This window comes from Pseudoliparis swirei, chromosome 2 (genome assembly GCF_029220125.1).
Source record: "Pseudoliparis swirei isolate HS2019 ecotype Mariana Trench chromosome 2, NWPU_hadal_v1, whole genome shotgun sequence".
Classification (NCBI taxonomy): Eukaryota; Metazoa; Chordata; class Actinopteri; order Perciformes; family Liparidae; genus Pseudoliparis; species Pseudoliparis swirei.
In genome coordinates this window covers 21,541,000-21,567,562 of record NC_079389.1, presented here as the reverse complement: position 1 = coordinate 21,567,562, position 26,563 = coordinate 21,541,000, and the positions used below count along the sequence as shown (strand labels likewise).

The following is a 26,563-nucleotide window of genomic DNA, read 5'->3' as shown; positions in this document are numbered from 1 at the left end:
AATGAAAAATAAAAAAATCAGGGTTGTCATATTTTGTTTGACTGTAAAAATACTTTACAGTAAATAATTGGAAGCGGTGACGTCATCAAGCTGCTGTTCCGTTTGTAGAAAGACCTCCCGTCAATTGGAGTCTGGACTCCCAACTCTAAAAGTACACAAGTATGTATTTAGCGTACTTGGTATTGATTAAGAGCAAGGGAGCCTAGGGAGGCAGCCGTTGTGTGTAAAGAAGCAAACGTAACGGCTGAGCGCGAGCGCTGAAGCTCAGACCGTCCGCGCGCGAGGGGACGGTTTGTCATTCTAAACGGAGGTGATGGCGGTTGGTTTTCTTCGCCGCCGCGTCCCCCGGTCCACTAAATACCCCCCGCGGCGAAGTCGGCGCCTAACGTCCCGCCCGCCACCGACATGGCGGCGGAACAAACACGTTAAATATCTTACCATTAAAACGTTGGCAGCGCTTTCCAACTGTGTCATCACTTCTGCTGGGCAGAGTGCCGCCATATTCATCGTCCCCCTATATCTATATTCTTGTGAATCAGTCTGGTGTGTACAAACGTCAAACACCTCGTGAGTTCACGTAAAGCCCGCGAACTTGTCCTGGGTTGTCCTGGCAACAAAATACACGGGCCGTTTATCCATATACGTTCTTGACTGTACTTGTGTTCTCGTGTACCTGTGCTCTCGTGTAGCTTACCTGTGTTCTCGTGTCCTTGTGTTCTCGTGGGCTTGTTCTCGTGTCCTTGTGTTCTCGTGTACTTGTGTTCTCGTGAGACGTCACCAGTTGCGGTCCATGTACTTGTTCCAATTCAAAGTCCGCTCCTCGCAAAGCACGGTCAAAATGCCCGGATGTGACTTGATCCGCCCATTTCCCCGAGGATGCACCAGAGGTGACTTGTGCGTACTCCGGACTGCCAATATCCCAGAATGCATTTCGCACCAGCCACAGGGAACAATGGTGGAGGAGATAATACACAATTGAAAGTTGACTTTTTTAAATACTACTGTTGTTGAGTCACAGAATGTAATTTTAGGATGTTTTCAGGCGAGAAGAAGTTAGTTAATTTAATGAATATATATATATATACATATACACAAAACATCACATTACATGTCATGTAATTACCGTTATTCTCTTGAGAATAAACAGGAAGCCGCTGTGGATGTGAAACTACTCCCTCAGAAGAATCGATGAAAAAAGACGACGATGGTAAAAAGAAGATTGCAATATTTTAAGATTGTTCCGTTCACTTGAGAACAAAAAGGCATTTAGAGAAAAACAAACTCAATACATTTTCAGGCGGAAAAAAACAACAATAAAATACAAAATCCTCCGTAACAAATCTGATCCTCACGTTTCTCCGTTATCAGAGAAGCACTTGACTTTTTACTTCTTTTTTTTAAATACTGTTGGAGCGGTTTGGTGCTAAATGACCAAACGGTTCAGTTTGACACAAAGAGCAGTTATTGATTGTCAATAAGCAAGAAGGTATTGGGGCGATCAATAAGAACGCAGGCACAGGGAACGAAAAAAAAAAGTGACGCACAAACTTGTGATCATTTCGGATAAATAAAGAAAATGTACCAAACACAAACTCTTTGTTCCTGACGCCAACCTTCCTCCTCCTCCTCATCAGAATCCTCCTCCCCCGGGTCCAGGACCAGCCCGGCCCGCAGGAGGTGAAAAGTCTTAACCATCCATGTTCTGCCAACACTGATCATCATCATCAACATCCTCATCATCATCATCACAAACTCCCAACATTCAACTAAAAAAGGCACGTTACTTTTAAAAAACACAAGCACACTTTTTTTTAAAGCCACAACCCAAAAAAAAGGGGGGGGAGGGGGAGGAAACAGGTAATAATAATAATAACAATAATAATGTAAATAATATTAACCACAATAATAAGCAGCATGTTGTAACTGAAAAAAAAGAAATATATATTTATATATATAAAAAACAATATATTTGTACGTCAGTACAAAAAGGAAAAACGTTAAAAAAAAGAAAAAATGATATTAAGTGTTTAGAAAACTATATATAATGTATATTTTTTTGTATTGCACATAGTCAAACTATCACAAGAAACCTTTGTCATGATGCCTCCTGAAGATAAAGAGGAGGCCGGTTCAGTTGGATATATATATATGTGTGTGTGTGTGTGTGTGTGTGTTGGAGCTGTGATTTTCAGTCAGAAACCAACTCGGCACCATCCCACCCGACGGGGTTCTGTCTCTGGTTGCTCTGTACTTAAATGTTTTTTTTTTTTAAAGTATTTTTGTCCTTAAAAACAAAGGCGGAGAAACGGCGCGTTCCTTAAGAAGTAGAACTAGAACGATCTTTCCTTGCGTCCTCGATCTAATTATTCCTGTTATTTCTGATAAATAAAACTCACCCGACTCCCGTTGGTCGGGTTGTTGTCGGGCAGCTTTGAAAATGGTCCGTTGTAATAAAAAAGGATCCGGAGCAGGAAGCGTATATAAACACACGGTTAGTACGAAGAGGTTTCTGGTTTTTAAATCTGCTGTTTTTAATATTGATTTATTGCCTTTTATGCACATTTTAATGTATTTAAATGCTTTTTTTCAGTATCGAGGCAGCTCCGCCTCTTCTGGAAAAGCGCTTGAAGTCCACTTTAAAAGCGCCATTTAACTCGACTTGAGAACTCTTTGTATCCGAGGAGCGGGTCGACTCCATCGAAACGCCGCCCTGAACGCCGGTCGGCACCAAACGCGGCGGACGAGGATCAAAAGGATTCATTTTGGTTTTCCTGCTGCCTGAAACACCAACGAAGAAGCATCTGTCCGTGGAGCCGACTTCTTGAAATACGGACGCTGAAATTTAACCTGCGGAGACGTCGTCTTATTCTTTGTTTCCTCTCCCACCCCTTACCCTGTATGACTGAATACGAGAGTGAGTGAGTGTGTGTGTGTGTCTTTGTAGCTTATTTTTGCAGCAGCTGTGAAAAGAGGCGTGTCACTCGTTCAGGCTCCTCCTCTTCCTGCAAATCCACGTTTCCACTCCCGCCCGCTTCAAGTCGTCCCGTTTTAAGACGCGAGGGCGTTCGGAAGGAATGAATCCTCAACATCTCGTCCGTGATCCAGACGTTGTTGTTTTTTTACGCTGCCAAAAGAATACTCGCCGCTCCGCTCTCGCAGAAGGTCGTCTCTTGGTCCCGGATCGGGGGAGGTTTGTGTTTGTTCGATAGACGCACGCCGCTCAGTCTCTACACGTACACCGGCTCGCACCCCTCCCCCTGCTCTCCCTCCTCCTCCTCCACATCGTCCTCTTCTTGTTCTTCTTCTTCATCTTCCTCGTTCTCCTCGCCGTCCCGCCCGGCGCTCGGCGACGCCCCGCTGGCCTCGAGCGGCTTGGGGTAGCGGAAGGGGCAGCCGTGGTCGTCGAAGAACCTGCGGAAGGTGAACTCGTAGAAGGCGTGCTCCGGGTGCTTCCCGTGCGGCGAGCACAGCGCGTCCAGCGCCCGCGTGCCGTCGCCGCTGTCGCTCCACGCCCCGGGGACGCCCTCCTCCTCCACGGGGTCGAAGTTGGACGTGTCCATCGGGTGGGCGATCTTGGGCCGGTAGGGCGCCGGCTGCTGCCGCAGGTTGCTGGAGAAGTCCATCTGGGTGAAGAAGGGGTGGGCCTTGATCTCGCCGGCGCCATTGGCGCCCAGGCGATCCTCCGCGGAGCAGCAGAGGCGGCCGATGATGTCGACGGCCTCGGGGCTGAGCTTGACCTGCGCGGGCACCTGCAGCGTGCTCTCCCAGTTAATGACCTGCAGACACAACAGGTCACCGCAGCGGCGATTTATATGTTTAAATATGATAATAAACTAAATCTGTTAGTCCACTGTCCAATAAACACCAGCGAGGTCGCCGCCAAACAAATACCTGTTGAGTCATCCTAATGTTACCGGGTTAGCCTTTGTGCTACCGGGTTACCGGGTTACCGGGTTAGCCATCGTGCTACCGGGTTAGCCTTTGTGCTACTGGGTTACCCAGTTAGACTACGTGCTACCGGGTTACCAGGCTAGCCTTCGTGCTACTGGGTTCAGGGCTCCAGACTAACTTTTTTAACTAGGAGCACAGTGGCCCCTAACTTAAAATGTTAGGGGCGCAAGCAGAAAATTTAGGGGCGCACACAGGGTTTTCCTGGGTCCAAATTTTTGGCTGTGTGCCACCATCTATTCATGCAGTCGAGATATTGAGTGAGTGATCAGCAGCTGGCCGCTCTGCCATGATGCGCGCACACATCCGCGCACACGGGTAAGCACACTCCTCACTAGCACCCCCTCCCCCCGTTAACAACTCTTCTCGGCTCGCCCAAATTTTCTCTATGCAGGAAAAACCCTGCGCACAGTATAAATCGACTTGCAAAGTTTTCCCATCATTTCTACTGTATTACTGATACATAATTTCGACAATATACAATCTTATGCCTTTTTGCCTTCATGAACTGCAAAACATTCACAACAGAGAACTCTTCAGAAGTTACTGTATTGAGTTTAAACATATTTTAAGAAAAAACATACCTTGAGCATGTGCATGTTGCACTTCGATGTGGCCAATCAAAACATTTGTTGGTTTCTAGAGATGCACCGATCAGGTTTTTGGTGCCGATCACCGATCACTGAAATCAGTATCTGCCGATCACAGATAATACCGATCACGGTGTCGATTGAAGCATTCTATTTTTTGTGTAGCATTATTGCTATGAGGACTATGAGGAAATACATATATAAAGCAACTCAAACATTAAAGAAATTACAGATTTCTTTAAACATTTAGGACTTTTACTTTGAAAAATGTCCTAATTGATACATTACAATTGTTTGATTGCTATTGTAGGGGATTTCAGATATGTATGGAACACATCTGCATCATTCATTTCCTGGAACTCTTGGGGAAATCTATTTACAGGACTTTTCTTAACATACACAAGTCTGACTAATTTTTATAAACTCTTCCTTGGTCCAGTAAAAATGTTCTAATCTTAGCATATGTTAAGCTAAATCTCAGAAACGATCTCTAAAGATACAAAATCAGTTCATTGTTTACTTTTATATGTTAGTGTATGATTTGTCGACATCTTATTTTCAAAAACGGATGTTGTTTCACGTGGTTCTTTACGCTAACTTTGCAAAACAGGATGTTGTCACTTAAATCCTTCCGCTAACTTTCTCAAAACCCTCTCGCGCTCCCAATCGAATGTGTTTACCGTGAGCATCAGGCTCGAGTGGCAGACATGTGAGAGTCGGCTGAGTCGACCCAGAGATTCAACTCGGGGGACGGGGACGCCGCTCGGTGGTGAGGATCCCCTCGTGGACCTCTCACTCTGCGGCCAACGCCGGTCGCATTGTCTCCGCTGCGGTGCGCCTCTTTTCACACATTAGCCCCCCCCCCCCACACACACAGGCCAGCCTTCTTCTTCTTCGGTTTTCGTCTCCTTTCTTCTTCTTCTGGAGTTAATGTCGGTTAGCAAACCAGTCATTCAGGCATTACCGCTAACTATAGTGGGCTGAAGTGTAGAACAAGTTTGTCAGCAACAAAAATATTTAATAACAAAAACAAAAACAATCTGCTAATTTACTGGTCGCGCATGCGCGAGTTGATGAAAAATTTACTCGCACTGTGTCTAATTTTAGGCGCAAAATGCGACCATTTGGTCGCAGTCTGGAGCCCTGACTGGGTTAGCCCCTGAAGTCCATGAAACAAGGTTCTAATATCTGCGATTGTTCCCAGTCCACGGCTGACATTCATTCAGGTAATTTAATGTCTAAATCAAAGCGGGGACGTATTCCTCGTGGTCACTGACCTTGATCTGAGTCTCGGTGGGCGTGGAGGCCAGGAAGGGCGGCTGTCCCACCAGCATCTCAAACAGGATCACTCCCACACTCCACCAGTCACACAGCTGGGTGTAACCTGCACAACACACAACCGTCACATCATCTGCACAAAAACAGGATGACACATTTGCACACACACACGGTTACTATACGCATCGACTTAAAATGAAGCAAAGCTTACTCTGTTATAAAGCAGCAATTCTCAACTACTGGTGGGCTTCAGGGCGCCAACTAGTGGGCTGCAGAGGTACTGCCAAACAGTCAATAAGTTAAACTTATTGTTTCTAAGTTTCTAAGTTATTTGTATGGCTAAATTTAAGTTGAATATTTTATTTTGATCACTATAACTGACATATTTACAGTCCAGTTAAATTTTTTCTCTAATTTTCTCATCATGTGTGTTTAATTTTGTTACCTTATTTGGGGTAAGTGGTGCTCGGGAATGTTTTAACAACCAGAATAGAGCCCTAAATGCTGAGAAGCCCCGGTATGCAGGATAAAAATAAACGTTCAGAAGATAAAAAATGAGACAGTAAACTAAACTAAATGCATAAAATAAAACGTATATTGTACCGCAATGTCTGATCAGGTGATCAAGTCAATAAATATTGGTAGATGGTTGATGAATCATCTACGGTCACAGGAGGAGTTTCACACGATCACGTTTGAATTCTGCAGCCTCCGATCAGTCTTCTAACTTTATTCCTGCTCGATGCGATACGATCGGGATCTCAAGAACCGGCTCCCGGGTTGCATCTCGACGGTTCATTTTATAATAATTTTTAAAAAAGACACTTGACATCCCGCTGCATGTCGCCCACCTTTGCGCAGCAGCACCTCCGGCGCGATGTAGTTGGGCGTTCCCACCAGAGAGTGAGCCAGGCAGCGCTGGTGCTGCCGGTTGGCGCTCTGCTCCAGCGACGCCAGCCGGTCGCCGCAGCGGCAGTTGGACACGTCGTCCCAGAAGTCACTGGGCTCCATGCTGTCCTGTCGGACGTGGCTCCCTGGCGGGGGGGGGGGGGGAGGAGGAGGACGACAATACCGTTAAAAACCTGGATGGGAAATGGTCGGAACTATCGGCGGCACTTCCAAAACGAAGATACTAATGAGGGGAAACGAGATCTGGGCTGAGGGAAAATTGCTCATAACCTTAATAAAAAGTTTGGGATTGTTGATCTAACAAAACAAGAAATTTCAAGAAAAATGTCACGGCAAGCTTTGAGATATTGGGCATTTTCTTTTGTTTTGGGTCAGAGGAAATAAATTAAAGGAACAGGAAGTAAATCCAGGCACTCCATAATAGGGATACGTCTTTATTGTAGTGGCTAAATCACAACAAATCAAAATGAGAGAATGAGACTATAATGATTTAACTACCACAATAAAAAAAAAATTTATAATATTTTCCTTCTCGTTGCTTCCTGTTGCCCGCTTTCCAGAATCGCCTCTCTTTAATAGTTTCTAAAACAGGATTCTCCATTGAAATCAATGAGTAAGAAGTAAAACCGTGAACATCACTCGTGTTAAGCTCCGGATTGAATAGAATATTCATCTCGTGTTTTCACGCCTCACCTTTCTGGTAGTACTTGGAGTTGTGCGTCCAGCGGAAGCCCGTGCACAGGCCGAAGTCCGTCAGCTTGATGTGTCCGTCCAGGTCGATGAGGATGTTGTCGGGCTTGATGTCGCGGTGGATGAAGCCCATCTTGTGCACGCTCTCGATGGCCAGCGTCAGCTCCGCCACGTAGAAGCGCGCCAGCGGCTCGGGGAAGACGCCCATCCGGATGAGCAGGCTCATCATGTCTCCGCCGGGGATGTAGTCCATGACGAAGTAGAGGCTGTTGTGGTCCTGGAAGGAGTAGTAGAGACGCACCACCCACTCGTTGTCGGCCTCCGCCAGGATGTCGCGCTCCGCTTTCACGTGGGCCACCTGCGAAGACCAAGATGCATACTTAACCGTAAGACTAAGATACGTACTTAACCGTGACCCTAAGACTAAGATACGTACTTAACCGTAAGACTAAGATACGTACTTAACCATGACCCTAAGACCAAGATACATACTTAACCGTAAGACTAAGATACGTACTTAACCGTGAACCTAAGACCAAGATACATACTTAACCGTAAGACTAAGATACGTACTTAACCGTGACCCTAAGACCAAGATACATACTTAACCGTGACCCTAAGACTAAGATACATACTTAACCGTAAGACTAAGACCAAGATACGTACTTAACCGTAAGACTAAGATACGTACTTAACCGTGACCCTAAGACCAAGATACATACTTAACCGTGACCCTAAGACTAAGATACGTACTTAACCGTGACCCTAAGACCAAGATACATACTTAACCGTAAGACTAAGATACGTACTTAACCGTGACCCTAAGACCAAGATACATACTTAACCGTGAGTCTAAGACCAAGATGCATACTTAACCGTGAGTCTAAGACCAAGATACGTACTTAACCATGAGTCTAAGACCAAGATACATACTTAACCGTGAGTCTAAGACCAAGATACGTACTTAACCATGAGTCTAAGACCAAGATACATACTTAACCGTGAGTCTAAGACCAAGATACGTACTTAACCGTAAGACTAAGATACGTACTTAACCGTGACTCTAAGACCAAGATACATACTTAACCGTGAGTCTAAGACCAAGATACGTACTTAACCGTAAGACTAAGATACGTACTTAACCGTGACTCTAAGACCAAGATACATACTTAACCATGAGTCTAAGACCAAGATACGTACTTAACCGTGAGTCTAAGACCAAGATACGTACTTAACCGTGAGTCTAAGACCAAGATACATACTTAACCGTGAGTCTAAGACCAAGATACGTACTTAACCATGTGTCTAAGACCAAGATACGTACTTAACCGTGAGTCTAAGACCAAGATACATACTTAACCGTGAGTCTAAGACCAAGATACGTACTTAACCGTGAGTCTAAGACCAAGATACGTACTTAACCGTGAGTCTAAGACCAAGATACGTACTTAACCGTGAGTCTAAGACTAAAATACATACTTAACCGTGACCCTAAGACTAAGATACGTACTTAACCGTGAGTCTAAGACCAAGATACGTACTTAACCGTGAGTCTAAGACCAAGATACGTACTTAACCGTGAGTCTAAGACCAAGATACGTACTTAACCGTGAGTCTAAGACCAAGATACGTACTTAACCGTGAGTCTAAGACCAAGATACATACTTAACCGTTAGTCTAAGACCAAGATACGTACTTAACCGTGACCCTAAGACTAAGATACGTACTTAACCGTGAGTCTAAGACCAATATACGTACTTAACCGTGAGTCTAAGACCAATATACATACTTAACCGTGAGTCTAAGACCAAGATACGTACTTAACCGTGAGTCTAAGACCAAGATACGTACTTAACCGTGAGTCTAAGACCAAGATACATACTTAACTGTGAGTCCAAGACCAAGATACGTATTTAACCGTGAGTCTAAGAGCAAGATACGTACTTAACTGTGAGTCCAAGACCAAGATACATACTTAACCGTGAGTCTAAGACCAAGATACGTATTTAACCGTGAGTCTAAGAGCAAGATACGTACTTAACCGTGAGTCCAAGACCAAGATACGTACTTAACCGTGACCCTAAGACTAAGATACGTACTTAACCGTGAGTCTAAGACCAAGATACGTACTTAACCGTGAGTCTAAGACCAAGATACGTACTTAACCGTGAGTCTAAGACCAAGATACGTATTTAACCGTGAGTCTAAGACCAAGATACATACTTAACCGTGAGTCTAAGACCAAGATACGTACTTAACCGTGAGTCTAAGACCAAGATACATACTTAACTGTGAGTCCAAGACCAAGATACATACTTAACCGTGAGTCTAAGACCAAGATACATACTTAACCGTGAGTCTAAGACCAAGATACGTACTTAACTTTGAGTCCAAGACCAAGATACATACTTAACCGTGAGTCTAAGACCAAGATACATACTTAACCATGAGTCTAAGACCAAGATACATACTTAACCGTGAGTCCAAGACCAAGATACGTACTTAACCGTGAGTCCAAGACCAAGATACGTACTTAACCGTGAGTCTAAGATCAAGATACGTACTTAACCGTGACCCTAAGATCAAGATACGTACTTAACCGTGAGTCCAAGACCAAGATACGTACTTAACCGTGACCCTAAGATCAAGATACGTACTTAACCGCGACTCAAAAACGAGGTATGTATTGAACCGTGAAATCCAGATACCTACCTTGAACCTAAAAAACCAGGAACGTGTCAAATCGTGACGCTAAAAACCGAGGTACCCACCTAACCGTGAATACCGTGACACGCCTACATCACACGTGGTCAAACGTGACGGCGATCCTCACCTGGTTGCGGTTGAGGACGTCTTTCTTGCGCAGCGTCTTCATGGCGTAGAGCGCCCCCGTGTCCACTTTACGCGTGAGGGACACTTCGCCGAAGGCGCCGATGCCCAGCGTCTTGATCTTGACGAACATGGACTTGTCCATCTTGGCTCGGCGTAGCCGGTTGTAGTTGGACTCCTTCTGGTTCAGCATCTTCCTCATCTGCTCCTGCTCCGCCTCCGACAGGCCGGCCTGGGCGCCACACGAGGAGTTGACAGAACAAGTTCATTTGAAACATTGATGCAGGAATGTGGAACTTATTCCATTAGCTAACGGTCTAAAACTGGATCTAGCCGCGGTATCTTTCACTAAAAAACAAAAAAATGCCTTTCAACCATTTTAAAGCTGCTCAAGAGTTCGTAAAGAGTTGACGTCTCAGGAAAAGAATTCCTGAGGGAGAATTCAGTCCTTTATACTTTATTAAACATTCCCAAATGTACGTTGGCGAGTTATTGATCGTCGACGTAAAGACGGGTAGAGACTCAAACTTTGCTTGTGACAGGATAATAAACTATTTCCTGGTTATTATCATTCTTCTTCTTCCTTATTATTTAATTTGTATAACGTTGACACTGCCGCTTTAATTAAAATGAAAGTAAAGTAAATTTGTTTTCTGCTGTGATGGATTAAATCCAGTCGTTCACCAAACACTGGGTCGTGACCTACAAAATGGGTCACGGGAGATTTTATTTGGGGTCGACAAATGAATTAGAAGAATTTCTTTCGATAGTCTTGGATTTAACATTTATGACTGCAGTACGCTTTTGAGCCACACGAGGGAGCCTGAATGTTCTGATAATTGTTCAAGATGAGGCACAGATTTTAGTTTATTTTTATTTTATCTTACTACGTTTATCGAACGGCAAATTCTTCTGATGTGAAACCTGATTTGGATTTTAATGGACATGCAAACCACTCACACCAATCATATCACCCTTTAGTTCTTAGTTTAAAAAAACCAAACAAGTGAGGTAAACTACAGGTCACGCAGAGGTCACATGACTGACCTTTGACATCTCCTGCTCCAGCTGGAGCCGGCGGTTCAGCTTCTGCTGGTGGGTCTTCATCACATTCTCGATGTGCTGCTCCATGTAGAACTTGAAGGCGAAGGGCGAGTAGGTCTTGATGCGCGACTCCCTCTTCTCCTCGTCCCGCCCGTTCTTCCTCACCGGAACCGGCGACGTCTGGATCTGCTTCTTGTCCTTCACCGCCTTCTCTCCCTTGCCCGTCTTCGTCTTCTCCTTCACCTGCTGGCTCTCCTCGGCCTTCGCGCTCCCTCCGCCGCCGCCGGGTGTGCTCCTGGCGGCGGCGGCGGCGTCCTGGGCTCCACACATGACCCCGGCTCCTTCCTCCATGAGCAGGCTCTTGGGGTAAGGCGGCGGGGGGCAGCGGGGCTCCGGTGCCGGCTCCAGGGGGTAGGTCTCCTCCGGCATGTAGGCCAGAGGCTCCGCGGCCTCCTGGGCCGTCATCCAGCTGGGGTGGCACGGCCCCACGGCCGTCTTGGGCTCCGGCCTCATCACGCGGATGCTCTTGACCGGCTGTTGGATGGGCGGGGATGTCACCGCCGTGATGGTGTTCGGGAGGCCCAGGGAGGGGTCCTGTTTGCCGGCTGCGGACGGCGCCGCCATCGCGGGCCGGACGCCGTTGGGCCCCGCGGAGCGACTGTTGAAGGAGTTGGTTCTGCTGGGTGCGCGGACCTCCCCCCTGAAGGGGCCCTGGGGCTGGGGCTGCCTGGCCTGAGGCGCACCTTCGGCCCCCGGAGGCCCCGCCCAGTGGTGCTCGTACAGGTCCAGGTTGAGGCTGGCCCTGGAGGGCGTCATCAGGCACTGCGGCATGTCCGAGAAGTCGGGGCCCATGGCCGCCGCCGCGCCGCCCGGGGAGCGGGACATCATGTGGACCTGGTGGGAGGTGGGGCTGGCCTGGCGCGGGTGGGAATGAGGGGGCAGGTACAGGTTGGCCGGGTACCCTCCGCCCACAGGAACGTTCTGGCCCATGGGCCCTGGCGCCATCTTGCTCTGGAAGGAGGCGGTCCTCTTGACTCCGTAGCCGGCGGGCTCCATCATGTGCGGCCTGGCGTGGCCGTAGTCGTAGTGAGGGCCTGGGACCGGGCCCCCCGGTGGCTGAGGCTGGAGCTGCAGCGGCTGGCCGGGGACGGTGTAGCTCATCATGGGTCCGTGCTGCTCCATCCCGCCGGGGTAGCCCTTCTGCTGGGCCCCCGGCGGGTACATGGCGTTGGCCGAGTTGCTCTGGGCGGCCATCACCGGCGGATAGGTGACCATGCCGGGGGGGCGGCCCATCGGGTTCCCCATGGCAGGGCCCTGCGCCGCACCAGACGGGGGCATCATGTAGTTCATCACGGGGGGACTCATGTACGGTCTGGGCATCTCGCCCTCGGGGCCGTATCCACCCGGACCCTCGTACATGGGAGCCCCCATCTGGTGGTACTGAGGCATTACACCGGCTTCACCCGGAGCCTCCATCGGGTTTGGCATGACAGCTTTCCCTAAAGAAAAAAAAATGATTTTAAAAGACTATTGAATTGCTTTCTTTGTGTATTATTGACCATGTTTATAATATATACACAGTTGTAGTCTGACTATAGTTTAGGAGTTAATGCAGCTGTGTAGACCAATATACACAAGCACACACACTTACTCCCTCACACACACGTATACACATCTCTACACAATCACTTCGTCTTTTGTTGTTGTTGATAATGTATCAATATAACGCAGTCAAATGTCATCTAATATAATATATAATGTTATTAATATACATTGTATTCATATAAGTCTTAATATAATCATAATTTACTAATTATATAATAATATTAATATCATATATACAATATATTATATATAAAATGATGTCATCTAATATATTATTAATATACATTGTATTCATACAAGTCTTAATATAATCATTATTTACTAATTATATAATAACATTAATATCACATATACAATGACATATTATATATAAAATGATGTCATCTAATATAATGTCATTAATATACATTGTATCCATATAAGTCTTAATATAATCATAATTGACTAATTATATAATAATATTTATATAATATATAAATTGATATATTATATATAAAATGATGTAATTTAATATATTATTAATATACATTGTATTCATATAAGTCTTAATATAATCATTATTTACTAATTATATAATAATATTAATATCATATATAAATTAATATATTATATATAAAATGATGTCATCTAATATTAAATATAGAAGTTGTGTTCTCTCTGACACAACTTATATATTGACACTTTAATATTATTTAGGAGTCTTCAGATGAGCCCAGAAGCTTTTCTTTCTCTTCCTGCACTCGGATATTATTTCTCTCTCCCGTGTTTGTGTATTTTAGTTTCTTAATTGAAGAGAAAGCATTTCTTCTACCTGGCGACGTCTGCTTGATGACGCGCACGATGAGCTCGTTGCGCGGGTCGAGGTATCCCATCTTACTGATGTACTCCAAGGCCGCTTCGATGTTCCTACTTCCTGTCTGCTTCAGCGCTCGCACCGCCATCTCCTAGGGGGAGGAGAGAGAGGTTGAGGAAAACATTTCAGGTTAAATCAAATGTCACTTTCTATTCATCAAAGCACTTCATCTCTTCAGAGACTCCATTGATAAGAACTGCAACGTTACAACCCAGAACACAGGCTGTATTGGTTTATCTAACACCGTCCCTTTAAAGGGAGCGGATTGGCTGAGCCACTTCCCTCATTCTCCTCATTCTTCACGTACAATTTAGAAAATGTTATTTAACGACATGACCCCCCCTCCCCCCGTCAGAATCCCACACATGTAGGTCACCTATGTGAAGAATGTCGGTTCCCCGCTTCGGCATTTTATATCCGTGTACAACAAACACTGTGATGTTGTTCATAAGAACAAAAATCGGCAGATTTAATTTATTTCATAATATATTTCACAAAAGATTGGAAACAATCGACGCACCCGAGATTTGGAGGATGTTTTTTATGTCATGAACATTTTTACAACCCTGTCGCCTCTCTATTGACCACCAGGGGGCGACTCCTCTGGTTGTATAGAAGTCTATGCTGCATTCTCTCTCCTGACCTCGTATAAAGATAAGATAAGATATATACTTTTATTAATCCCCAAGGGGAAATTAGTTCTCTGCATTTAACCCCTCCTTAGTTATCAAGGAGCAGTGGGCTGCAGTGATTCGCCCGGGAAGCAACTGGGGGTTCAGTGCCTTGCTCAAAGACACTTCGACTTGCAACTAATGGGGAGAGCGGGGATCGAACCGACAACCTTGGGGTTGCAGGACGACCCCCTTACCTCACTGAGCTACAGCCGCCCCAAAAGTCTATGCTTCATGTGTTAAAGCTGCATTCTCTCTCCTGACCACCAGGGGGCGACTCCTCTGGTTGTATAGAAGTCTATGCTTCATGTTTTAAAGCTGCATTCTCTCTCCTGACCACCAGGGGGCGGTATAGAATTCTATGCTATGACGGATTTTTTAGTCACGTGACCGTCGGTCTCACGCGCGTCAAATCTGGCCAAATTTAATGTTTTTACAGAATCTGATGAAAGCAAACGTTTTATCTTAAACGAGACATTTGGTACATTTAGAACTGGACTGTCACTGAAACTATTTTCAGTTTTCTTTATGGAATGGTTGACGTAGAAACACCAGAGACCTGTCAATCACCTTGTAGCTCCGCCCCTAAAGCGTCCCCTGCTTCATGGTCTGTGTGACTCTAAATGACCATAAAGTATAAATGATGACATCATGCTGTATAGAAGACTTGAAACTAGAGACTGAGACATAAACTCATGTTTACAATGTTTACTGAGGGAATACATCAAGAGAGAAGAAGAGTCACTATATAGACTTATATACAACCAGAGGAGTCGCCCCCTGGTGGTCAGGAGAGAGAATGCAGCTTTAACACATGAAGCATAGACTTCTATACAACCAGAGTATCCCCCCCGGTGGTCAGGAGAGAGAGTGCAGCTTTAACACATGAAGCATAGACTTCTATACAACCAGAGTCACCGCCCCTGGTGGTCAGGAGAGAGAATGCAGCTGTAACACATGAAGCATAGACTTCTATACAACCAGAGGAGTCACCCCCTGGTGGTCAGGAGAGAGAATGCAGCTTTAACACATCTTGTGCCTCTTTCCTCGTCCCTCTGACCAGCGTTATTTGTTGAATACAAACGGTTTGGAGAGTCGGACTACGCAGCAACAGCGGGCACGGCCGGCTCTCAAAGCCAGGAAATGCCACGGCCACACACTCTCTACGCCCTCTGCAATGTGTGTGTGTGTGTGTGTCCATCACAGTGCATGAAGGTCTAAACACAACCCCTCCCATTGCATCCACGTGCACACACACACACACAGACACACGCACGCATAAAACCATGTCTCTGAGACTAGGAATAACCATCCACATGCACACCACTGTTTATACTCAGTTTCCTGTGTGTGTGTGCAGGGTTTTTCCTGCATAGAGAACATTTGGGCGCGCGCCTACTCCGTTTTCCCGAGCGCCTATGACAAATCCCGAGCGCCTAAGGCAAAAAAAAGTCTGCGATGAAAAAAAAAAAAAACTGTTCATCACGTGCATGTCAGCGAATATGTTCTCAATAGTATGTTTCAAGTCCCGGTTCAACCCTCGTTCTGTTTGGATCAATAGTAATCGAGTTCAGTGTTTCCCCTCGGTTTCCAGCTTCAGGGGGGCGGGACCTGTAGACGAACAGCGTGTATTATGCATTCTTGTCTGTACATTCTAAATACGACTGTTGTTGAGTCACGGAATGCAATTTAAGAATGTTTTCAGCCGAGAAGTTAGTTGTTTAAGCATCAAATCTGTGGTCGGTTTATCGAGATTCAGCCTAATAAGGATATGCGACGCAGATTTGAGGTCCTGCTCGCGGGACCTCTGAGCTCCGGGCGCTCAGCGCGCTGTGTGGCCGCCGAGAGAAGCCTGATCTCAGCAGGACTTTTTGAAATGCTCCGCTGGCTCTGACGCCTCCGTAGCGGCTAAACATGAGATATAATTAGGTTTTGGAGGATCTAACGAGCACAACGAGTTTATTATTTATTAAAAGATAACGTTACGTCAATTTGACTGAGATTCATAACTTCATATTGTAGCGACCCTGGGTCAGAATGGAAAGCTCCGAGACGTTTTATAGTTATTACCGTTTATTCTGGAACAAGTACCAGGCTACTGTGGGCGGAGTATACGCCAAACGACAGTGAACACCGCAACACATTCTACTCCACTGTAAAGTATTTTACAGTGAATAATTGGAGTAAATTCATGAACAATAACAGTTGATGTAGTGACGTCACAAGACCAGAAAGACCGTCCTGCGTCCTCGAGTCTGGACTACCAAGACCAGACTCCAAGAAAACACGAGTCTGTACTCAGTGTACTTGGAATTGATAAACGGCTGAAGTCAAAGAGCTGTCTAGGCTAACTTCTGCAAATGGTTAGCTGAGCGAGCCAACTTCAGCATCATGTGCCAGGCAGAAGTAGTAGAGCACAACACACCAGGTGCATCACACTCCTGTGACCAATCATGCTTTAGACAGAGGTTCGGACCGCCCAGCTCATTTGAATATACCGACACGTAAATGTCACACATAAATAAATGAAGAAATACGTGTGGACACATAAATAGATAAATAAATAAATGAAGAAATACAGAAATGTATAAATATATTTATGTAATGATGTCCTGTTGATTTATAACTTATATTTATTCATTCCTGTATTTATTTATACATTTATTTATTTATTCCCATATTTATTCATGCATTTATTTATGTATTTATTCATACGTAAGTCATTTTGAGTCCTCCATTGCCAGCTGCTGATCACTCACTCAACAGTCCGACTGCCTGAATAGATGGTGCGCGCGCAGCGCGCCAACATTTTTTTTGGGAGCACCGAAGACCCATTTTGACCCAGGAAAAACCCTGGTGTGTGTTTGTGTGTCTGTGTTGCATTCCTGTGCAGCCAGTGGAGTGCTGGCTGCCAGACGCCCAGTAATGTCACAATATGTCCTCTCGCTCCGTCTTTCCTCCTCGTTTTTAACTTCACATTTCCTTTAATGAAACAACGGTAATCACGTAAAATATCTCCGAGATGGACACGCGTTTTGTAAAATGTGTATTTGTGTATTGTGTATTATTGTGTATGTGTATTATGTGTATTTGAATTGTTGCAAACAGGAATATATGTGGAATTATATAAATAAATACATTTTGGGAAAATAAATAATTACATAAAACTGCTCGGAGATGGAAAGTTGTAATAAAAACAGAAAGAAATATTTAACCATCGCCACACAGTTTACTGTTCCACGCTGCCTCTCGTGTGTGTGTGTGTGTGTGTACTTGTGTGTCTGTGTGGGGGGTGGAGGTGAACCTGGTAACCCCGGCTGCCATGGAGACAGATGTTTCTAGCTCACATTCCTCGGCCCAGGAAGTAGGAATTCAAGCTATTTGCATTCTGGGTAGTTTTCTCTCTCATCATAACGGCCGCGAGTCGCCGAGTCATCCCAGACGCACAATCACCGTCTGACAGACGCTACACACACTCCTCCTCCTCCTCCTCCTCACATAAACACCACAGTGTTCGCACGTCATGAGGCTTTAATGTGCTTCTCGTGCACCGGATTCCTGCCTCGCCCGCCTCGTCCTGTACGTACAGTAGGAAGCCTGTGAGTTCAGGGGGAGGGAGGGGGGGGTGTTGCACCCCTCCTTCCCTTCGTTTCCTTACTTCCTCACCCTCGCCCCCCCCCCCACACACACACACCTCCAAAACATTTCCTCCCTTTAAAATGAAAAAAAGTGTGACTATGTAACGAGCCACATTGCTCTGTAATTTGCAGCCTGAGGAGGAGGAGGAGGAGGGGTGGCTGATTAGGAGGTTGCATTTTGAAGAGGCGAAGCAGAAATTAGGTGACGGGTGTTCAAGGGCGAGCTGGAATATGCGATTTATATTAATGACAACTATCCGTAAAAATCAAGTGTGTGTGTGCTTGTGTTTGTGTGTGTGTGTGTGTGTACAGGTGATGAGAGAAAAGTCAAGGTGTCAGAGGCAGTAGAGTCATTTTTTAATATCCTTTTTCTTTAATTATTTGACTTTCATTCAAGCCAATTCAGAATAACCAGAATCTGTCAAAACGTCTTCAGGCGTGACAAACAAGTCAGAGAAAGTTTCACATTGTTATATTTCTTTAACAAAGAGTTTGCTTTAACCAGATCCTTTAAAACAGCATCAAATATGAATCTCCGTGGTCTATATATGTATATAATTTTTTACAATTATTATTTATTTATTTACGAAAGTTGAATCACTTTGATAATAATTTTTTTTTTTAATGGAAAGCAATATATAATTTTTTTTAAATACAAAATTAGATGTATTTCTCCACAACGTGTGTATGATGGTGTTGTTTTGGGTATTGGGAGGTTTTTAAAATACATTTCTATTCCCCACACACACACACACGTATATATAGATATATATACACACACACACGCACACACACGCACACACACTCACCTGGTCACAGCCGGCGTTGACCAGCTCCTGCAGCATCTGCCGGTTGACCTCCCCGACCCCGGCGGCGTGCCCCGACCCGGCCGACGGCGACGGGCCCGACTCGTTGGCGAAGGGCATGAGCGACTTGCGTATTTCCCGCAGTGCATTCTGGTAGTTGTTGAACTTCTGCGGCGGGCGCAGTTGTTGCTGCTGCCGGCCGGCGGCGTCCTTCCCGTTGCTCTTGCAGTCGGCGCCGCGGTCGCTCCGGGAGCCGACGCCGAGCAGCGCCTGGCTCACCAGCTTGGCCGGCTGCTTCAAGCCCTCCTTGATCTCCTGGAGCCTCTGGCGCGTGTTGCCCACGTACGGCGCCGCTGGGAACGTCTTGGGCCTCATGGCCTCAGGGCTACTCTAGAGGAGGGGGGGGGGGGGGGAATCCAAAAGATCCTCTTCGAGCTGCCCGACCCAAAATAGCAAAGCTTCTCCGGGAGACTCGCGAGTCCTCCTCCGTGTCTCTCTTTGCGATTCCTGACGACGACGATGATGATGATGATGATGAGGATGGCGAGCTTCGGGTACTACCGGCATTCCACGGTGGGGCTTTTCAAGGCTCGGGTTCCAGCTTATTCCAGGAAATGCAGCCGGTCACGAGGGCGCCGCGGAGCTACGCCATGACGCTGCCGGTCGCCTGTGGAGGAAAAAGAGGAGGAAGAGGAGGAGTCAGAGCATAGATGGGAATGCTGGCGTTCAGTTTCGATAATAGAAAGCGAGCGTACGGTTCATATTAGCGGCGAGCATCTCTGCGGTGCGCTTAATAAAACCTCTTCCATCAACCTTTTAATGGTTTTATATCCAATGTTCTTGAGGGTTTCTTCGTTGAGGATATGATATATAAGCATCGTGCTTCTGCCTATTGATTGTATGTTGGCTTCAGTAACAGACGAGCCGTGCGTCATATGAAGGGTCACATGTCGCAAAGGGAACCAACGGGCACGTGTTCAGAGTCATGTGTCGCGATTCACAAATAAATAATATCGACTTTTCTTTCAAACAAATCCACCCGTTAGAGGGAAATGAGCATTCGGCTTTCTTAGGAAAAACGAGTGCTAGGATTTAGTTTTAGAAAATAAGCAAGAGGCATGTTGCCTTCAGGGACAGCGGTAAAGAACGCACCAGAGATGATCAGCTAAAGTTAAATTGAGCTTCTACGCATTTATTCTATTCTTTTTTTAATCTACTTTTATACTGTGCATATTTAAATTGCATCATTCTCCATTTTATCCTTTTTTGTTGTTGTAAACATTTATTTTAAAAATCACATTTTATATTTGGATGTCTCTCTTTCTTGTCAAAAAAGCAAAAGCCCACCGAACTCCTCCCACCTGTGTAAGAAATAAACGTTTTGTTTTTCACGGCATTATAAACAAGTTCTACTCGCCGTCGCCTTCATTTTCACGACAAAATCTACACATCTTAAAAGCATAATGCAGGAATGCTGGGGGTCATAACCTCCCCCCCCCCATCAAAGCTGCATGCTTGTGCTGCGTGGTCATCTGGAAACACCCCGGTGGGAACGACGAATCGCCCCTCTAGTCCTTTAGACATTCGACCCACTCTTCCGGAGGAGGGTTCTCCGCGTTCTGCAGCCACGGCGTTCCCCGGAGGCTCACTCACTCGGGGAACTTGAAGACACTCACGCCGCATTTCCTTAGATCGGCGATATTGAAACCTCCCTCGGAAAAAAGGGTCCGAGGCTCGCCGAAACCCTCCGGCGCGTGTTTTCCTTTCGTCATGTGACAAAACGCAATACAAAAACCAGAATCCGGAGACAAATACACTGCAACTGATGTTTTTTTCCGCTCCAAACCAGACGGTAAAACAAGCCACGTTGAATTTTCAAAAGTTCGCTTCAAAGTGGCTTGACGATTGGATGGAACCGGCTCGTGATTGGTCAGCGATCTAGCGGCGCTCCACCCGATTGGACGGGCTATCCCGACCCGAGAAAGTCACGGTCGATGCCCGACCTTGAACCAATGGCATCAACCATTGGCCTGGATTGTGGAATATGCCTACTACCAACTATGCCATGGCCCTGCTGATGCCCCGCCCACTCCTCTCTACCTCCATCTGCCTGATGGGTCGTGGAGGTCTGGATCGTGGAATATGCCGACTACCAACTATTCATAGACTCTGTCGTATTCATTGAATGAGTTTTAACTCTAATGTTTCCTTCTGGTCACATGACATCTCTTGTTCTGTCCATCCTGGAGAGGAATCCTCCTCTGTTCTCTCCTGAAGGTTTCTTCACTTTATTTTCCCCATGAAGGTTTTTTTTCTATTTCTCTGGAGTTTTTCCTGATCTGATGTGAGGTCAAAGGTTAGGGATGTCATATGTGTACAGATTGTAAAGCACTCTGAGGCAAATTTTTAATCTGTGATATTGGGCTATACAAAATAACCTGAATTGACTTGAACGCATGGGGCCGAGGTGGGATTCGTAATTACGTTACATTAGCTGAAGTTGTATTTGGTTATAAAATCGTGAATCCAACGTAGAAGCAAATAAACAAACCGTTAATGTCGTGGTAGGTCACCTATTGGACGCCGGTCACTATAGGCAACAAGAACTATGTGGTAAAATGGAGATTATGTAACGTTTGCATCGCTACGTTAAATGCTCGAGACAAAACCAAACGTGGAGGAACATCAACATCCCGGACGATTAAAGGGGAGGAACATTTCTTGACATTGGGTATTTATTTACTTCAAGCTTCCTGAACAAGAAAACTCTCTTGGAACTGACGGTTCGGTTGGTTTTCTGTCCAAATGGGCGACTTCTAAGCCTCAAAGATCTTCCTCTGCTGGCAGCTGATGTCTGGTCTCCAGATACCGGTTTGTTACCGGCATGGGAAAAAGAAAACTGGGTGACGCAATTGCATCCTGGCGTGTTTCGACACGGCGGTGGTTTTAGAAGTCTCGTCCGCTATTCCCAATCATTTACAGACAAGAAAATAAATACGGCAGCTGTGATTGGTCGCAGCGTTCCAAAAGTAAAGTTTTGGGGGGAAATGTTAGCACGGCGCGGATATAGATGCATCAATGAAAGTGTGCTAGGTGAGCTACCGCTCGGCTTGGCTTCGGATTCGTAGCAAATGTCCGGCTGAAGCTCAAAAGATGTTTCTGCATTTAGAAACGGTCCTAAAAATATATATATATATATATATATATTGATGGGTCATAACATAAAGCTTTAGTCTGTGTCGAGGAACCAATGAGTGGAAAACTGTTGCGCAATGCCAAAAGATTGGAAAGAAAACTGCATTACAGTGAACTCTGATTTGATTTACCAAGTTGTTGATATACATTCTAATTATTGACCAATCCCGACCAAATATGTCCCAAAAGTTACAACTATTACCGGGATCCTTGAACTATCCCCCCGGCAGACTTCATCGCTTTGGGCTATTTCTACCAAAGACACACCCCTCACTGTTTGTGCAGATAAATACTTCTTTCTTTTATGTCATTGGTGGGTGGCGGAGGCCAAGAGGGGCCGAGCTGCACACACGTCGCCTCGTCTCGGGGATCTCTCGCCTCCATCCGGGGCGTCCCGTCCAACCCGACGAGCGTCGCATTCCTCGAGTAACTTACTACGAGTGAACCCTCGTGCCGCCGCTGGATTGCGGGGCGGTCCGCGACGACCAAAAATACACCCAAAACTAACAAGATGCCCGTCTGGATGTCGGTGACGGTCCGACCTTTAGAGATAACCCACGACAGCAGAGCGTCACACTTAACCCGACCTTCACCGACGCATTCCTGAACCGTATCTCTCTCCTTCGACCACGACTCCTAACTTAACCTCTGACTCGGCATTGGAACACAAATATGCATAGAAACACATCTAAATGCGTCATTGATTGGTGTCTTTTTTGACAATTTTCCTGAAAGAAAAGTGACATTTTCATACCCAAGATTTGCAAATCTATAAGCACAATAACCACGTCTGGATTTTCTATCAACACTATTTGAATGATGTCAAAATGTGGATCGACTGCGAATGTGTACTGGGTTCCAGGGCTCAACATTAATGCCACTGGCTGCTAACTCGGATAAATCGGCAACCATTATTTGGCCTTTGGTTGGCCATAAGTGGGAGACACCTTTAAAATATGTAAAACAAATATTTTATATTTCTTGCATTAGTGATATTTAAATATTGCCATTACAGAAACCTAAAACGCTGCATGGGTAATTATTGTAATAATTTATCAATATAATTTTAATCAATATAAAAATCTAAAAGGTTTCGGCAACCACAGCTATAATTTCCCGATAATATTGATTATATCCAAGTAATATCCAGATTATCCGAATAATATGCCAATATCAATAATAGCCAGATAATATCGATTATATCCAAATAATATTGATAATATCAATAATATCCAGATTATATCGATTATATCCAAATAATATTGATCACCAGGGGCCGGTATTTCAAAACTTGTAATCCAGATCAGAATGATCCGGATAACCAAATCCCCCTTTCCTCAGCCACGGATCAACCTGATCAATCCCGGTATTTCAAAATTTTGCGGGATTGGATCAGAGTGATCCTGATACCGGCAGATTGGGATTTCCAAATCCGTCCCCGCCCCCTGGATCAGACAGGAAACCGGAAACGGAGCGAACATTTTACGGAAAAAAGGAGAAGCTGGCACTACTGTTGTCTCTAAATCTAAGTATAATATTGGTCAGTGTTGATGCGTCCTAAAACGAGATGAAAGACAATCACTATATTGAGTTAACAAATTACGTAAATCCGCACAAAATTGAAAGAATAGCTCGGCGAAGTCAAATAAAGCCGAGTTTGCGCTAACGCGAGCTAACGCTGCTCCATTGACTTCTGTGTTAAGGAGCTAACAAGCTAGTAAAGAGGCTAGTGTCTGTATGTCGCGCTCCACATTTTAATGCATTTACTCGCAATGCATTGTGTGTAGATTTTAAAATGTGTTGTACATATCTCCGATGTGAGGTCCTCGGACAGGGATGTCTATGTGTGCAGTTTGTAAAGCCCTCTGAGGCAAATGTGTAATTTGTGATAATGGGCTACACAAAATAAACTCAATTAAGTTGCATTTTTAGGAAACAGTTGTCAACAAAAGAGATAAAACCTTAATGCGTTTTCTTTATAGATGTTTGTGGAGAGAGAAGACAGCCAGTTAACACAGAGCTGCTCCAAATGCCATAACCGTTTAAGCTTTGGCTATGAGCATTAAGTGTGTGTGCTGAATGCATGTTAATAAATACATTTGACTGATTTTCAACGAATACGTTGTATTTTTTTTTTTACTTCAATTTTTCACTGTGTTTTCTGAAAAAGAAAGGAACGTGCAAAGAAAATAAACATTGATCAAACAGCAGTCTAGCTATATGTGTATCAAACAATGAACTTTGGAGCAGTTACACTTCGGATGGTCCAACCTTTTCATGTAATCTTCCTCAAATCCACCTCTGAGGTGGGATCAGGATAATCCTGATTTTTAGGATCAAACTGATCCAGATTTCCCACCAAAGTTTTGAAATACTCAACAGCAGTGTTTAATCCAGATAAAAGGCAGGATTGGATTACCAAATCCGAATCTGAATCTTCAGGATCAGATTTGCTTTGAAATACCCGTTTTTGGGATCTAATCAGGATTTAATCCAATCCAGGAGGATTAATCCTGGTGGATCATTTTGAAATACCGGCCCCAGATCATCCAGATAATATTGATAATATACAGATATTATCAATATTGATAATATCCAGATTATATCCAGATATTGATTATATTCATAGAATATTGATTATATCCCAATAATATGATAAAATATCCAGATTATATAGATTATATCCAGGTAATATTGGATAATATCCAAATAATATTGATTATATCCAAATAATATCAATAATGATAGAATATCCAAATAATATTGATTATATCCAGGTAATATCAGATAATATCCATTTTATATTGATTATATCCAGATAACATCCAAATAATATTGATTATATCCAGATAATACCTGAGAAAAACCCCAATAAAAACCACACATCTGTAAACAGACAACATCTGTATAGTCCGTTGGTGTTTTCCACACTTTAACTTGATCCCCTCTGGATAAAAACGATGTTTACAATAAAAAGTATTGTCTAAATAAATAACCTGGGTTATGGGTGCCTGCAGCCAGGTGAGGTAACAAAATCAAACACCTGAAGTGATAAGAAAGAGGAAAACTGCAGTAAAAGTGTGTGTGTTTGAGCGTTGTTGAGTATTTGTAGGAGTAGTAGTAGTAGTAGTAGTAGTAGTAGTAGTACACCTACATGGTTGCATTGTGTAAAAATATGCAGATCGTTAGGCTGGAAAAAAAATAAAGAATAATAATTATATATATCCTGATATATAGTTTTACACTTTTTACCACAACGGACTCACTTATTTGACATATTTTACTGTATTTTAGGGTTAATTTATTGATCTTTTAGTCTAATTGTATTCAAGTTCATTGCCAATTACGTTACACATACAAGGAATACGATAAACAGTGCAATAGGATACATTAGAACATGAACATTTTACATATATTAAAATATTTAAAGTTTTGTTAAATATTGAAAATATGGAAAGCAAAAAAATCATTAAAAATATGTTAAAACAAGTATATTATAATAAATGAAGTGTATATTAAGAGAAGAGTAGTGCTGTAAGAAATGGTCCGATTATAAAGACACTTTAAATAAAAGCAGATTTATAGCTGTATTTTAAAGCAACGTGGATGTTTGACCCCTTAATTAAAGGGTCTTTAAAGTGACTTTAAAATTAGCGCCAGAGGGATAAAATATAAAACCCGTTTTTTCCAGATCAGAAGTTTATTTCCACTAATGTGACCAAAAAAACCTTCTTTCTTCTTTTTTTAAACCGTTACAAAATGGTGTCTGTATTATTTTTTTATTTTTTACAGTTTTAGCCCCTGGAAGTGAGAAATGGTTGGAAACCCCTTTTTTCCCCCCAACCGGTCTCTTCCGACACCAGAAACGCTCCTCGTACGTTTTAGTCCCGTTAACCGATAATGAAAACACGCACGCGCACACACATGACGGAACTTTTTCCTCAGCAACAAGTCGTGGAAATAAGTTTAGACCACCACTCCCCTTAACCCCCCCCCCTCTCCTCCTCCCGCCCCCCAAAAAGTCTCACCTTACCATGTGATAGAAGTAGCGAGAATAATCCGGGCTCAAAATTCCGGTTAAAAAGACGAGTTTTTTCTTCTTTTTAAAGCCGTTGTTCGGTTCGGTGAAGACGGGGGAACCGTTTAGACGTGATGGAACCAGCCTCCATTTTCTCCCCTTGGACTCCGGGCAGCAGGAGCAGAAACTGCAGCGCGCAGAGTTGGACGCTCCGCTGCATTGTTCGCATTCCTCGGGGTCACGTGACGAACCGACGCACGTCAGAGCCGCGCCGAAGATCGTCTGTTCGACAACACGGAGAGTCACTCTTTCAGTTCGCGACGGGTGTAGTTTTAGTTTTGTTACTGATTTATTTTCATTTTTTATTCAACGTTGGATATGCACTGAGCCGAAGATCGTCTATTAGACAAGGCAAATCCCCGTTCGCAGCAACTGTAATATGTGTGATTTATTTATCGTTGGATATCGAAAAAAAATGCACTGACCAAA

The 26,563-nt window shown here is 44.4% G+C and overlaps 1 protein-coding gene across 1 annotated transcript; it reads right to left on the bottom strand.

Annotated features, from left to right (window-relative positions):
* Positions 1-1,215: 1,215 nt before the first annotated feature.
* lats2 (large tumor suppressor kinase 2) lies at positions 1,216-26,563 on the bottom strand. Its single transcript, XM_056433815.1, has 9 exons — positions 26,090-26,563; positions 18,865-19,528; positions 13,705-13,837; positions 11,292-12,787; positions 10,249-10,476; positions 7,419-7,773; positions 6,668-6,850; positions 5,816-5,922; positions 1,216-3,776 (listed from the first exon to the last, which is right to left on the bottom strand). The coding sequence occupies exons 2-9, from the start codon at positions 19,234-19,236 to the stop codon at positions 3,228-3,230; spliced, it is 3,423 nt and encodes a 1,140-aa protein (XP_056289790.1). The 5' UTR covers positions 19,237-19,528; positions 26,090-26,563; the 3' UTR covers positions 1,216-3,227.